This window comes from Cryptotermes secundus, unplaced genomic scaffold, assembly GCF_002891405.2.
Source record: "Cryptotermes secundus unplaced genomic scaffold, Csec_1.0 scaffold330, whole genome shotgun sequence".
NCBI lineage: Eukaryota > Metazoa > Arthropoda > Insecta > Blattodea > Kalotermitidae > Cryptotermes > Cryptotermes secundus.
The window spans coordinates 1,667,797-1,681,280 of record NW_019734317.1 but is presented as its reverse complement, the minus strand read 5'-3'; the positions used below and the strand labels follow the sequence as shown (position 1 = coordinate 1,681,280).

At 37.5% G+C, this 13,484-nt stretch overlaps 1 protein-coding gene across 5 annotated transcripts in view; it reads left to right on the top strand.

Annotated features, from left to right (window-relative positions):
- LOC111868541 (long-chain-fatty-acid--CoA ligase 4) overlaps nt 1–13,484 on the top strand; it is a 70,636-nt gene that overhangs the window by 50,084 nt on the left and 7,068 nt on the right. For all 5 annotated transcript variants that reach the window (XM_023859265.2, XM_023859261.2, XM_023859263.1 and 2 more), the window contains 5 exons: nt 641–892; nt 3,904–4,101; nt 5,363–5,499; nt 9,788–9,927; nt 11,759–11,931. In XM_023859265.2, coding sequence (XP_023715033.1) covers nt 641–892; nt 3,904–4,101; nt 5,363–5,499; nt 9,788–9,927; nt 11,759–11,931 — 900 coding nt within the window. The remainder of the gene's footprint in view (nt 1–640; nt 893–3,903; nt 4,102–5,362; nt 5,500–9,787; nt 9,928–11,758; nt 11,932–13,484) is intronic.

Below are 13,484 nucleotides of genomic sequence, written 5' to 3'. Positions count from 1 at the left end.
ATTTAAAGGACAGTTCCATTTGTCAGACTGAGTAATGTGCATGGAACAAAGGGTGTTTGTGCAGATGGTGAGCCCTGTATTTTGTAGAATCATTGGTTTCTAGATCTAGTTTGGCATGAAATGATGGGGATGTGCTTGAATATAACTATAAATTTTTACATCATAGACTGCACATTCTCTTCCCAGTACACATGCCATCCAATCGGCATATGGCATATACCTTGCAATCCAGTTAGTATCACTTGTTATGCACACAAGGCAAACCAGTATGCATATTAAGAAAAAACTAGTAGTTAATGATCAAGAAGAATAAATTAATAATACTGTGGACAGTTTACTCAAGAATAATATCCACAGACGTCTTCACTAAGTGGCTTGGTCATCTGCAAGCAGGTTTCTCGCTTGGTGAATGCTGCAGAACATTGTATGATGGAAAGATTTATATAGTTCTGTTAATCAACACCACATGATTTAACATAGTGCCCAGATATGTTATAACTCCATGGAGCAGAGTCCTTGAAAGGCTACCAGTCTCTCAAGTGGTTAAGTAACTTCATTTGTAATCTGAATACCTGTTGTGTTCATAAGAGCTTACAAGTATGTTTAATGAAAGTACTGATGGTATTTGTTTCCTTTACAGTGGTAACTATATATGCTACACTAGGTGATGATGCAATAGCACATGGTATAAATGAAACTGAAGTATCGTTAGTTATTACATCACATGACCTGTTGCCCAAATTTAAGAACATATTACCGAATACTCCAAGAGTGAAGAAACTTATTTATATGGAAGATCAGCTGGCAAAGACTGACATTTCTGGATTTAAGGATGGTGTCGATATCATCCCGTTCTCAGAGGTGGTAAAGAATGGAGCATCCTCTGATATATGTGAGTTCCTGAGTTTGCTACTCTTATGTTCAGAAAAGTTACAGCTCTTCCCTCAATACTGCTAACTTAGAGGCTAGATCCACCCTAGGCATTTTTCATTGTACACCTCCCCCCCTCCCCCAGAAAAAAAAGACACCTGATATTGTAATCTGTAGCTTTATTTGAAATACTTTTTCACATGGTGTGAATCTGGGCTGCTGCTGGCACATGGGGAAGTTCACATGTCATGATCATCAGGAGAGCAAAGCAAGTGTGGATATAAGTTGGTAGGGTCACAGAAACTAAGTAGATTGAAAGATTGGGTGAAGATTAGAGGCAGTCCCAAGTCCTCCAGGTTGGAGGTTGGGCATGAGGCTGAAACATCACCATGCATGTTAAGAAACCAAACAGTGGATGCCAGAATTTAAGAAAACAACAATGGAAATGTTACAGGAACAGGTACCAGAGAAGAAAGGGTATCTTTTGTAAAGGAGACCAAGTTTGTTAATGTACCATAGAGTAAAGGAGATAGTAATGAAATACAATAACTTAGCTCCGTACAGTGTCGTATGTAGCAAATAGAATGACAGGGACCAGAGTGTAATTAATCTTGACACCTATTAGTGCAGAAGCTTAATGTGAAATTATTCAAAACTGGTATGTAAGTTTTACACTTTAATGAAGATTATTTCTGGTTTCGTGGCTACTGCTGGTGCATGAATGATATTAAGATGGCTAATCTGTTCTTTTTGTTAATATGTGAAACCAAATTTTTGTCAGTGGTAAAACCAGAAATTCTGATATTTACTTCGATTTGTGCGCAGCATAAGTTCTGGAGATTTCTTTCTTACATTTTTCTTCAAAGTTCCAGTGTAAGTTAGGCCCTTTTCCTTCAATACACTTACCAGTCCATTTGATGTAAACCAGTTGTGGGTTGTGATATTTTGGTATGAATGTTGGAGATTGCTAGAGTGGTAGACAACAGCTTGGGTTTGTGTATTGAGTTTTTGATCATGAATTACATATGTATTTACACGAGAATCTGTCACAGTCATGATCACGAAGAACTGCAAAATATTCATATTCATCTGTATCACAACCTCTTCATCCTTCACCACGTTAACATGGTTCATTCAAAATTCTGATAACTTGGGACCACTTTACATGAGAGTCCTCGGATACCGCCCATAATATTAGTACCCATATGCCACATGCCAACAGCTTGCATAAAACATAGGTGAATAATTCTACAGTGACAGCTGCTGGTGGACTGAAGTGTTAAGGTACAGTGACTCACATAAACAAAAAACAAACTCTGTGGCCTGTAGTACCAGGGGCTCTTTCCCCAGGGCTGAAGCGGCAGGGGCGTGAAGCTAACCACTCACTTCCAGCTAGTGCCAAGGTCAAGAATATATGGATCTATACATCTGGTCCCCCATATGCCTTCATGGCATAGTGCTTAATTAATTAAACGCAGGAACAACTTTACTTTTTTTCCTACCTTTACCTTGGGTATCTGTCTCGTGCCTTTAACAATTCATTTCCAAATATCAATCTCAAATTCTCAACAAGGAAGGAAATTGAAAACATTATTAAATCCCTTAAGCCCAAAAATTCACATGGATATGATGAAATCTCTACCAAATTACTTAAAGCAAGCTCTGTTTACATCAGTTCACCCTTGAATCATCTATGTAATAAATCTTTATCATCAGGTACTTTTCCTCAACGCTTAAAATATGCTGTAATGAAACCACTTTTTAAAAAAGGAGAGAGAAAATGCATCTCTAATTACAGACCAATATCCATATTGACTTCATTCTCAAAAGTCTTTGAAAAAGTTATGTATAATAGACTACTTGAACACTTAAATTCTAACAACATATTAGTCAAAGAGCAATTTGGATTTAGGAAAGACCTAACAACAGAAAAAGCAACCTATGAACTAACTAACGATATTTTAAGTGCTCTCAATGACAGATTAATTGTGGGAGGGATTTTCTGTGATCTAGCAAAAGCTTTCGATTGTGTTAATCATGATATCTTACTATCGAAATTAAATTTCTATGGAATAACTGGCAAAGCTAATGAATGGATCAAATCATACCTCAAAAACAGGTATCAAAGAGTTGAAATAAATAATAAAAACTCCAGTCATAATGCATTTTCAAACTGGGGAATTATAAAGCACGGTGTTCCACAAGGATCAATTTTAGGTCCCTTACTTTTTCTTCTCTACATAAATGATCTATCTAAAACCATCAACAATAAATCTAAACCAATTCTATATGCAGATGACACTAGTATAATATTTAAGAACTCTAAATTTGAAAACTTTAAAAATGACATAAATATTGTATTTGAAGCCTTAAACAGATGGTTCGAAGCCAATTTACTCTCATTAAATTTTGATAAAACCCATTACATATCATTCACAACTAAAAACAACCACCAAATTGATCTGGACATCAGTTATGCCAACAAATTAATCTGTAAAGTACTTGATACAAAATTCCTTGGAATACATGTAGACAGTACACTGTCTTGGAAAATACATATTGAACAAATTATACCTAAATTAAAATGCAGCTTGCTATGCGATGTACTGACTGTATGTACTGATAATTGCATGTACTGCGATGTGTAGCTGCAATCAAAAGTTTCTGGCACTTTTCAGACCTAAATATAAAACCACACTGACGTGAACACGTGAAAATAATGAAACATTTTTCAGAAAGAAACATAAAATGTATGTGTGTGTGTGTGTGTGTGTATAGTCTATTTCAAAACTCTGTGTATAGTTAAATAGATCAATTCTGAACAATCCAGTTTTAATTTGGAGCGTATAACTTTAAAATTGCAATAAATACAGTTTATTTTTTTGAAACACTGTATTTCAGACATTTAAGAGCATTTAAAAACCCAGGCCAGCAGCTTCAACACTGGGGGGTCTAAATGTTACATTATTTTAACAGTACAGTAGACATTTTAAGTGTCTAATTCTTTGGATTAACTTGCAAGTTTTGTTTCAGCGGAAGCTCCACCTTCCCCTGATGATACAGCCATCATCATGTATACAAGTGGATCTACAGGGGTTCCCAAAGGTGTGGTCCTCACACACAAAAACATGATAAGCACTCTGAAAGCCTATTCAGATGCTGTGTATATTTACAATGATGATGTGTTCATGGGATACTTGCCACTGGCACATGTATTTGAACTTCTAGCAGGTAAGACCTGTGTCATGAAAACAGTTTTTCAAGGTTATCTAAACACACTTGATTGGTTCTGTAGATGCCAGAGTTTGCGTAAAAGTGTCTGACCAATTCTTTGACTTTATCTTGTTTTTTAATGGTTGAAAGGTAGCTGGTAAATTTTTGTACACATGTTTGGCTGTTTGTAATTTGGGTGCTGTCCTCCACTGATGACTTTCATTTCAGTGTTTAAATAATACTTAATGAAGTGTTCCTTGTGAAGAAAGGAAAGTGCATTACAGATTTGGCCATGACTGTTGTACATCACAGCATTCAAGTATTTGTTTAGGTACCTCTTTGAAAGAGAAGAGTGAAGTGAAATTGACTGACCTTTCTGCAAGCTGTCAAGTCTGCTTGGAAAGATGCAGGGTTCACCCAAACCATGTGGACATGTAGGGCTTCCACTGTTTATTGTGGGTGAATGTGTAAATTTCTGCCTGTGACTTGGCTTTCATCTTCAAATGAAGGGGAAAGATCCTCAGGAGGACCTGATTTGCAGTTCTGAGCCTTCTTCATAGATCCCTATAGTGATATGCCATCCAGAATTACTGGACCCCTTGGGGAAGGTGCTTCATGTTTCTGCTGGCAGATTTCTTATGACTGATCAGTCTTTGCCTGTGATATCTCCTCACCATCTGTAAGTTTTTTGGTATTGCCATTTCCCTTTGGTGGTGTGCAGGATCTGCTAGCCTCCTTTCTTCTGTATAGGTATCTTTTTAGCAGTTCCTTCAGATTGCTTTGGACTTTTTATCCTTTTTTAGCCTACTTTTCTTATTTTGAAAAAAATAAAAGGAGGCTTATGAAATAGCCTTGCTATCTATGTGTCTGCATTCCCCACCCCAATTTTTTTGTTTCCTATACAGTCCGTATCATATCAAAGGAAAGTGATTAGTTCTTCATAAAGTATTTGAGTTTCCATTTCAGTCCCTTGGTTAACAAGGGTCTAAAAATTACCACGTGCAGAGCCCTATATGAATGGAAGGCATAAATACAACAGAATGCTGCCTTGTGCCCTGAGGGCACCTTTAGTGAACCTGTGATCACAACCTCATTTCATCTTAGCAGCATAGTACCTTGGCTTCAGTGAATTGGATCCCTGTCCATTGTTTGTAGGGACACTGGCCCCTTCATAATGATGCCAGAGCTGGGTTTCAGATCAGTTGGGAAAAGACAGACTTACCAAAAAGTATATTTTTCCTTAACAACTAAACTAAAAATTGTTTGACTTGCATTTCAGAATCTGTATGCCTACTCTGTGGGGTTTCCATTGGGTACTCAACTCCTCTGACCATGATCGATAGTTCAAGCAAGATTAAAAGGGGAACTAAAGGAGATGCATCTGTTCTCCGACCGACATGTCTCACTGCAGTGCCCGTAAGTAATACATGATTATATATATATTTGTTTATTTTGGTGCATGGGATAAATACAGTGAAACCCTCATTTAAGGTTTCTTTTAGGACCAGCAAATCTGAATACTAAACTGAAAATAATTGTCAGTGGATGTATTGTAACATTGAGATTATGGTGTTGGGATCACTGAAATTGAACATTAAATGAGCAAAATTGAATTGAGTAACCTGAGATAGGAATTCTACTTAGAGCTGACTAAATAACAGCTTCTACAGTAAACTGACGTTGGTTTTGGCAATTAATGAGTTAATATGTTGTACTTTGAAGTCATCCTGGGATATGAGCGGAGTCTCTTCTCTGGTGACAATGAGTAGCCCTTGGATTCAGGACCCTTCAAAAGACTGCCTTCTTATAAATTTTTTTAAGTTTTTGCAGTTAATAAATATAAAATTTAATCTTGTAATCAGCTTTTCCTCCCACTGTATTCCCCCGGTCTCACACAACGTGATTTTGTATCTTTCTTCATGGATTAACTGTAATTTGAGTGGTGGAACTAAGGGTCAAGTGGCCTCAGAGATTGCAGTGCAGGTTACATATTTTGATTTCTGGTAGAAGAGTGTAAATGTTAAAGGACAGGACTACAATCTTCTTATGCAATAAGCCACATCAAACTTGAGTTAAACATCTCATGGACTTGCTCTGCCTTCATCATCAGGTTCAATGTGGGGAATGATTGAAAGTTACTTACACATATCAGTCAGTCATTGCAGTGTCTCATCATTATTGGTGTGCTAGATGATAGGATGGTGGAATCAATTGAGCAGTCATCACTCCAACTTCAGATCTGCTACCTTGTTTCTTAACATGGAGAATGATCCCCAATCTGTCCATTGGTTTCTGTCCATCACTATTTCACTTGAACATCTTGTGACCTGCCTACAGATGTCACCAGGTCCCTGTGTCTATATTTCATGATATGAGTAAGTCTAAAAACAGTGTAGGGTACTTTGGAGGCCTATACATTATCTGTTCAGACATAATATTGTGGCATATTCACTCAAAGAAGGAATTGTGGAGCCAGAAGAAACATCTATTGCTAGGGAACAGCATGGTAACCACACATGACTTGGTGTTTTCCATGCAGTCTCTGCCATGTTCTCACAGCAACAGGTATGCATGTAACAGTAGAGGAACTGTGGGAAGCAGTATATAAGGGGACCCCAGAATGGGTAGAATGTTCAGCATTCTGGACCCTGTTAGAATGAGGGAAGCTTTAGATCCAGTTGAAAAAAACTGACTGGGAGCTGTTTCAAAGGTTTGCATCTGAACTTGTATCTTCAAATATCCAAATTCACTCTTCTAATGAAGTTGATAGAGTAGCATGTGACTTTGCAGCCTCTATAGCCTCAGCATACAGCATATAGACCAAAATAGACTAAAACCTCAATTTTAGACCAGAAATATGGACTACCTGGCGTAGATTGTTTATTAAAGCATAAAAGAAAGCTCAGGAAATTATGGCAAGAAACCAGGGATCCAGCATGTAGAACAGCAGTAAATTGGGTCATTCGAAATATCAGGAGAATAGTCTGGAAAAGAGCACGTGAAATATGGTAAACAGAGTTGGCAAACTGAAGTCACACCTCAAGCAAAATCCCTCTCAAAAAGGTGTGGACCAAAGGCACCATCAGCAATTCATGGTCCCTTAGGCCCCATATTTTATCCAATCGATAAAACCAACATAATCACAGATTGCTAAGAAAACCAGTTCAGAGTGCATGACTTGTGCAACTGTGACCACAGACATCATATGGGGCCTCAAGTCGAAGCTCTCCTGGCTGCTGCTGATGAAGATATCCCTGCAGTAGTTTCTGACCCTGTGACGTCTGAAAAGGAATACAGTCCTTGAAATTAGGAAAGGAATTGATGGAACCCCAAATGAATGTCTCCTGCATATTCTAAGAACACCTCTTATGCATTTAGTACATTTATTCAATCATTGCCTTTGGCTTGGTCACTTCCTGGCACCTTGGGAGGAGGCAAAAATCACAACTCTGCTGAAACCCAGCAAAGGTCCAAAATTTCCCTCAAATTTACATCTGTTCAGCAGCCTCTTGTCCACTGTCGGCAAACTATTTGAGAAGCAGATTTTAAGAATCCAAAAACTCACTGAAGAAAGAGACTACTAAATGCAAGTCAATTTGGCTTTTGAGCTGGCAGATCACATCACCCTAAATTTCAACAACAGTAAGTCGACAGCTGCTGCGTTCTTTGATATAGAAACATGTAGTGTAGAAGAGAACAAGATCAAAGACATATAATATATATTGTTTGCACTTGGGACGGAGTGTGTATCATTTATCGTGTAGAGTGCAACAGGATGCTGAGATATAATATAGAAAAGGCTTTTGACAAAACATGACACTCTAGCCTACTTTTTTAAATTGTCAGAATTAGAATTTTTGACAAGTCTCAAATGTACGTGGTATTGGACAAGAAGCCAGGCATAGGAAGTATAAGAGGCTTAAACTTCAGGGCAGCTGGCTGACTGCAGTTTCAGAGTAGTTGCATAAGTTAAGTCATAACCTGCTGCATAAGCCTTCATTGACAGGAAACCTCAGCATACCTTGTATAAATGTTATTTAATATTGTGCAGTGACAAAGGATGCACAGAATTCATAATGACCTGGAAGCGATGGCAGCATATGTATACTCATGCTGAAACTATGATGCAACAAATGCAGTGCCTACACAGAAAGACTGACCCCTCCTTCATTGAAGAGGAGGAGGCCCCATTTCAAAACACACATCTAGGAGGGAATAAAAATCTTGGTCATGGCTCTGGAGGAGACTGAAGACAGGCGTGACTGTTATGAAGGCCAGCTGCAGTTTAACTGACTGACCAACTCAGGAGACAGTTGAAAATTGAGAGCTGAAGTTGGAGGTTGGCAGTTGGAGCCAAGTTCAGTTCAGCCAGGGAGCTACCAGCTGAAGCCAGTGGGAATAGTATGAGGATAGTGTGAGGTGGACACCACCCTGGAAGGATTTGAACCCGGAAGTAGAGGAAAATCTGCTGTTTGAAGCTGCTACCAAGCAACATGACTGGGAACTACTCTTTGTGTGAGAGTGATCTGTAAAGTGTAATGTCGAGCTGTAAAACTGTCCAATAAATCCAGTTATCAAAAACCCGTCTGTTGTCACATGACAATATGCACATTTTGGGAGTAGGCAGTATTTAAAGCGTGAATTACATGATTAATTACTTGCAATTACATAGATTTAACCACAGTATTTAACATTTTCCAGAAATTTCTTATCTGCATATCTCCTCCTCTTCCCCTTCCCCCTCCGCCTGTTGTTCCTAGTGCTCCCACTTGGAGCATGGGGCATCTGTGAAACATTTGTTTCACTTCAGTATCTTAATCCTAGAGAGTTGGTAGGAATTCTTGGATGGGGATCAGCCATTGCAAGGCCACTACCTCACAGAAACATAGAATAAACGCAAACAGACATCAATGCCTTGAGTGGGATTTGAATCCATGATCCCAGTGTTCGAGCAAGCAAAGGCATTTCATGCTTTAGATCACGCTGCCACTGTAATTGGCTATTTACATGTAGGGGTCCATAAATCATGTGAATAAATACTCTACTTTCAACTGCACATGATTACAAACAATCAAGATATCTAGATAGAATAGAACTCTGCAGACAGTCAGATAATTATAGTCAAACCAAAGTTTGAGTGCAGCACACAGTAAATAATTACAGATAATTGCCTTAGATTTGGTGTTATTATCAGTCAGAAGATAAAGTCGTGGCTTTGTGTTGGTAAAGATACTATCAGGAGCAAAATTTGTGTAATGAAATATTGGAATGAGCCTGTATGTTGAACTATTTGAGCTGCATTATGTCACAGGAAGATGAGAAAAATCTGAAAGTATATACAAGCAACTGGAGCAATAAATCAGATATTCAGAACTTCATTATTGCACAAACATTCAACAATTACAGAGCTTTGGCAAGGCCCTTGTGGCTTATGGATGTGAAAGTTATGAATTAGAAATGCATATGAAAAGAGATTGTCAACATCAAAAATGGAGTTTTTGAGGACTGCAGGTTACAGTATGAGATTATGAAAAAAATTATACTATTTTAAAGAATTAACAATTTATCAAATCACATTTATGCAAAAAAAAAAACTTAACGTGACAGGTTGATGAGGTAGGACAAGGTAGAACAAGATATTATATTGTATTGTAGCGTGGATAAGTAATTTTTTAATATAAGTTATTGTAAACACTTTTTTCAGTTAATTCTGGATCGGATATCTAAGGGTGTACATGATAAAGTATCCAGAGGAAGTGACTTCACACAAGCATTGTTCAACTTTGCATACAAATATAAATGTGCATGGACAAAGAGAGGATTTGACACTCCACTTATGAACAGGTATATTTTGTTCTTCCACATTGCAAATATATTTTCAGCAAAAGCTGTAAAGCAGTATTATTGTAACATTGATGGATGTCTTTCTCCGCATAGTAACTAGTGTGTAGTCATAGGTTAATGTAGGTTTTCAAAAACTGGACTTTGAATCTTAGCTGACCAATATGGTCATTCTTAGCTTCAGCAAGAACTATGCTTTTTCTTTTTCTTTCTTTTTAGTTGGTTTTAACCATCTTGTGTAGTTGATAGAGATAGTTTAACAATATGAACTGAAACTTATCTGAATAATTTAAATTGATACATCTGTAGTGAAATCCCTATTTATTGAATCTCTGGGGAATTACTTCTCCAGTGTTTCACCAAATGTGCTCGCACAAAATTACATCAAGAAACTGCATGTCTCACAAGATAAAATAATTTCTTTAAATATATAGGTAAGTGGTTTCAGCATGTGTGTGCGTGCATGCGCACACCCCCACCCACCTACCCACCTACCTGCACGCACGCCCACACACACAACACACACGAGGTATACAGTTACATAGTGAATAATACTAAATTTGTAACAGAAAATGCGAATTTTGGTTATTTTGTTCACATTGGCACTAAATCGAGGTGTGTGTTCTGGAATGCTGTAAATGTCTTGTCTTAAATGCAGGTTATTTACTGACTTCAAATGAACCAACTACAGAAAGCAGTGCATTAGGCTTTGACTGGGACCAGAAAAAATATTCACTAAATGCAGAACACTAACAGGATTTCATTATATATTGCAACACTGAGGTAGATTTTAAAAAGTCATTCTGGATTTCTCGTATTTCAATATATGTTTGCCTGAAGCCTAAGCATGGCGTATGGGTGATTTAAATTTGTGCAGAGGATTTGAATTTCCAGGAGTTAAGATATTGTGGTTTGAGTCCTAGGGACCTCCTTAGATAACTTGCATGCATGTACATGACTGAACTTTGAAACTGTATTTGAATGTTTGAAATTGTTGCAGTAATTTTACAGACATTAATATCATTAAATACTGAGTATTGGCTCTTGATTCAACACACCTATTAACTGATACATGTAAATAAAACTATTTGAAAAACTATAATTGATTTGGTAAATTTTCAGTTCCTTTGGATCTGTAAAAGTTTCTCAACAAATCCTGGCCTATTTAGTTAGTTCCAATATTTCTGCTGTTATATGCATTTGAAAATTTGAATATGAATAATTGGAACCCCTATTTGTCCATTAGCAAGTTGTAATAGATTCAAAGAAGTCTAGTAAGTTTCAAAGAAGCGACATAGGCATTTGGAATAAATTATGATTCATTATTTCTTTGTTTAGAATATACATGTTACTTGTAGCTGTTGTGTAATGCTAGCTCCATGGAGCTGAGTCCTTGAGAAGTCAACAGTTGTTCAGCCACACAAGAAATTCCCAGTGTTAACAAAATTCTGTTACTGGTCCCTATCCTGAGCCAGAGTACTTTTAATTAGGGTGTGCTGTGTTCGAATCTCAGGCAGGACAGTGACTAGGTGCTGAAGTTTTTTTGTGGTTTTCTCTGTCCTTTCAGCCATATTCCAGGATAGTACAATAAGCTAGACCATGACCAGTTTCATACATGTTCTTCCAGTTCATTATTTCCAATAATCCATATGGTGCTATATAGTGTAAGTTACTGTCAGTATCATTAAATAAACTACAAATAAATAAAGAAATACTTTTCATTGTTCCTTTCCATGTAGGGCAGTATTAAACCTTGACACCTATGTTGTAGAGGTGTTTAAAAAAGTGAAAAATAAGTTATTAACTAATCAAGTAACTTGTGTATCATTTTTAGGGTTATATTTGGTCAGACAAGGCAGCTGATGGGCGGAAGACTGAGGCTGGTCCTAAGTGGTGGTGCCCCACTGTCCCCAGATACTCATGAGCTTATTAAGATTTGTTTGTGTGTCAAAGTGATCCAAGGTTATGGGCTAACTGAAACGTGCTCCAGCGCAACTGTTATGGACAGTAAGTTAAATTCACATGTTTTTTCCGTGCTCCAGCGCAACTGTTATGGACAGTAAGTTAAATTCACATGTTTTTTATATAATTCCACATCGTCCAGACCAGCTCTGGAGTCCACCCAGACTCCTATTCAAAGGGTACCAGGGATTCTTTCCCTGAGGGTAAAGCATCAAGGGCGTGAAGGTGACCACTCACCTCCATCTAGTGCTGAGGTCAAGAAAATGTGGATCTGTACATCCACTCCCCCATATGCCTTCATAGCACAGTGCCTAATTAAACACAGAGACAACTTTACTTTTTATATAATTCCAGATGTTGTAGTGACACGAAGGAATATAACTTTTTAAACTCATATATCATCCAGAGATTAATAGAAGATGGAAGGAAACGAGATAAACACTAGTGCTGCTTTGCTGATTGGATTGCATTGATTTGGTGTTAAAAAGATTTGAGGTCTGCAGTATTGCTCATGTGTTTTTGTTGGGCTTCTTCAGACTGCTTAACTTACCCATGTTAGTTCTACATTACCCCGAATAGCAGCATTGCCAAAAATAAAATGTTATAATGAACACATTTTGTGTTCTCAGATATTTGTCCAAAATATGTATATGATGTACATGTACAACTCAATAAATTCTTCTTCTAATTATAAAACAATAATATTTCCATTGAAATGGTCACTCTGCTATGTAGCTTGAATTCTAATACAGAATTTTGACTACATACAAAGTGTTTATTTATGAATGAAGCTGCTGCATTGAGAGGAGGTCATTTCTTGACTAACCTAGAAAACAGTGATGTGACTAACACTGTTGAAAATTGTTGTGAAAAATAATGTGAAAAGTATATGTTCATCTCTGGTTTTCTCAATATTGGTTGTTCATTAACAGTGACTGAAAAAGGTATCTGCTTCTCTGTGTAGCAGGTTCATAATTTACCAATTTAGAATTGCTTCAACACATTTCTATATAACAATGTAAATAGTATAATGCAATAACGTGACATGATGTGTAAAACTAAGAATTTCAGAGTCAGAGAAATGTCACAAGAGGTGTTCATTGCTATGCAGTGGCTTTTGAAACATGTTTCTGTGGCAGTGAATTCACACACAAAACAGTTGAGGAATATCAGTCTGCATGAAAGCTAATAATTCCATTATCAATATGAACTCTGTGTTCAGTCAGTAACTCATGACAACTGGTGTCAGAAGTGGGACTGAATGAAATTGAATTGTTCGATTGTTGTACTGCGGAAATGATAGTCAGCCTAGAAAAGATGGAGGTCACCATGGAGGGCCACAAGAATGGCTGGCCAAAAGGAGATGAAAGCTGCAATAGACTGCATGTGGTCTGATTTTGAAGGGAGATCAACCAATGAGGGTAGCCAATCCTGAGATCTGTTGACCGATGGACTCGGAGCCTCCACGAGGAACTCAGTAGGGAGAACAGGGAACAAAAAAGACCATGAATTCAACATGGAGAGCTGATTAATGAGACTTAACAGACAATTGGTGAAGATGCTGGTAGATGTTAATGGTAGAGGCTTGACACAGTGTG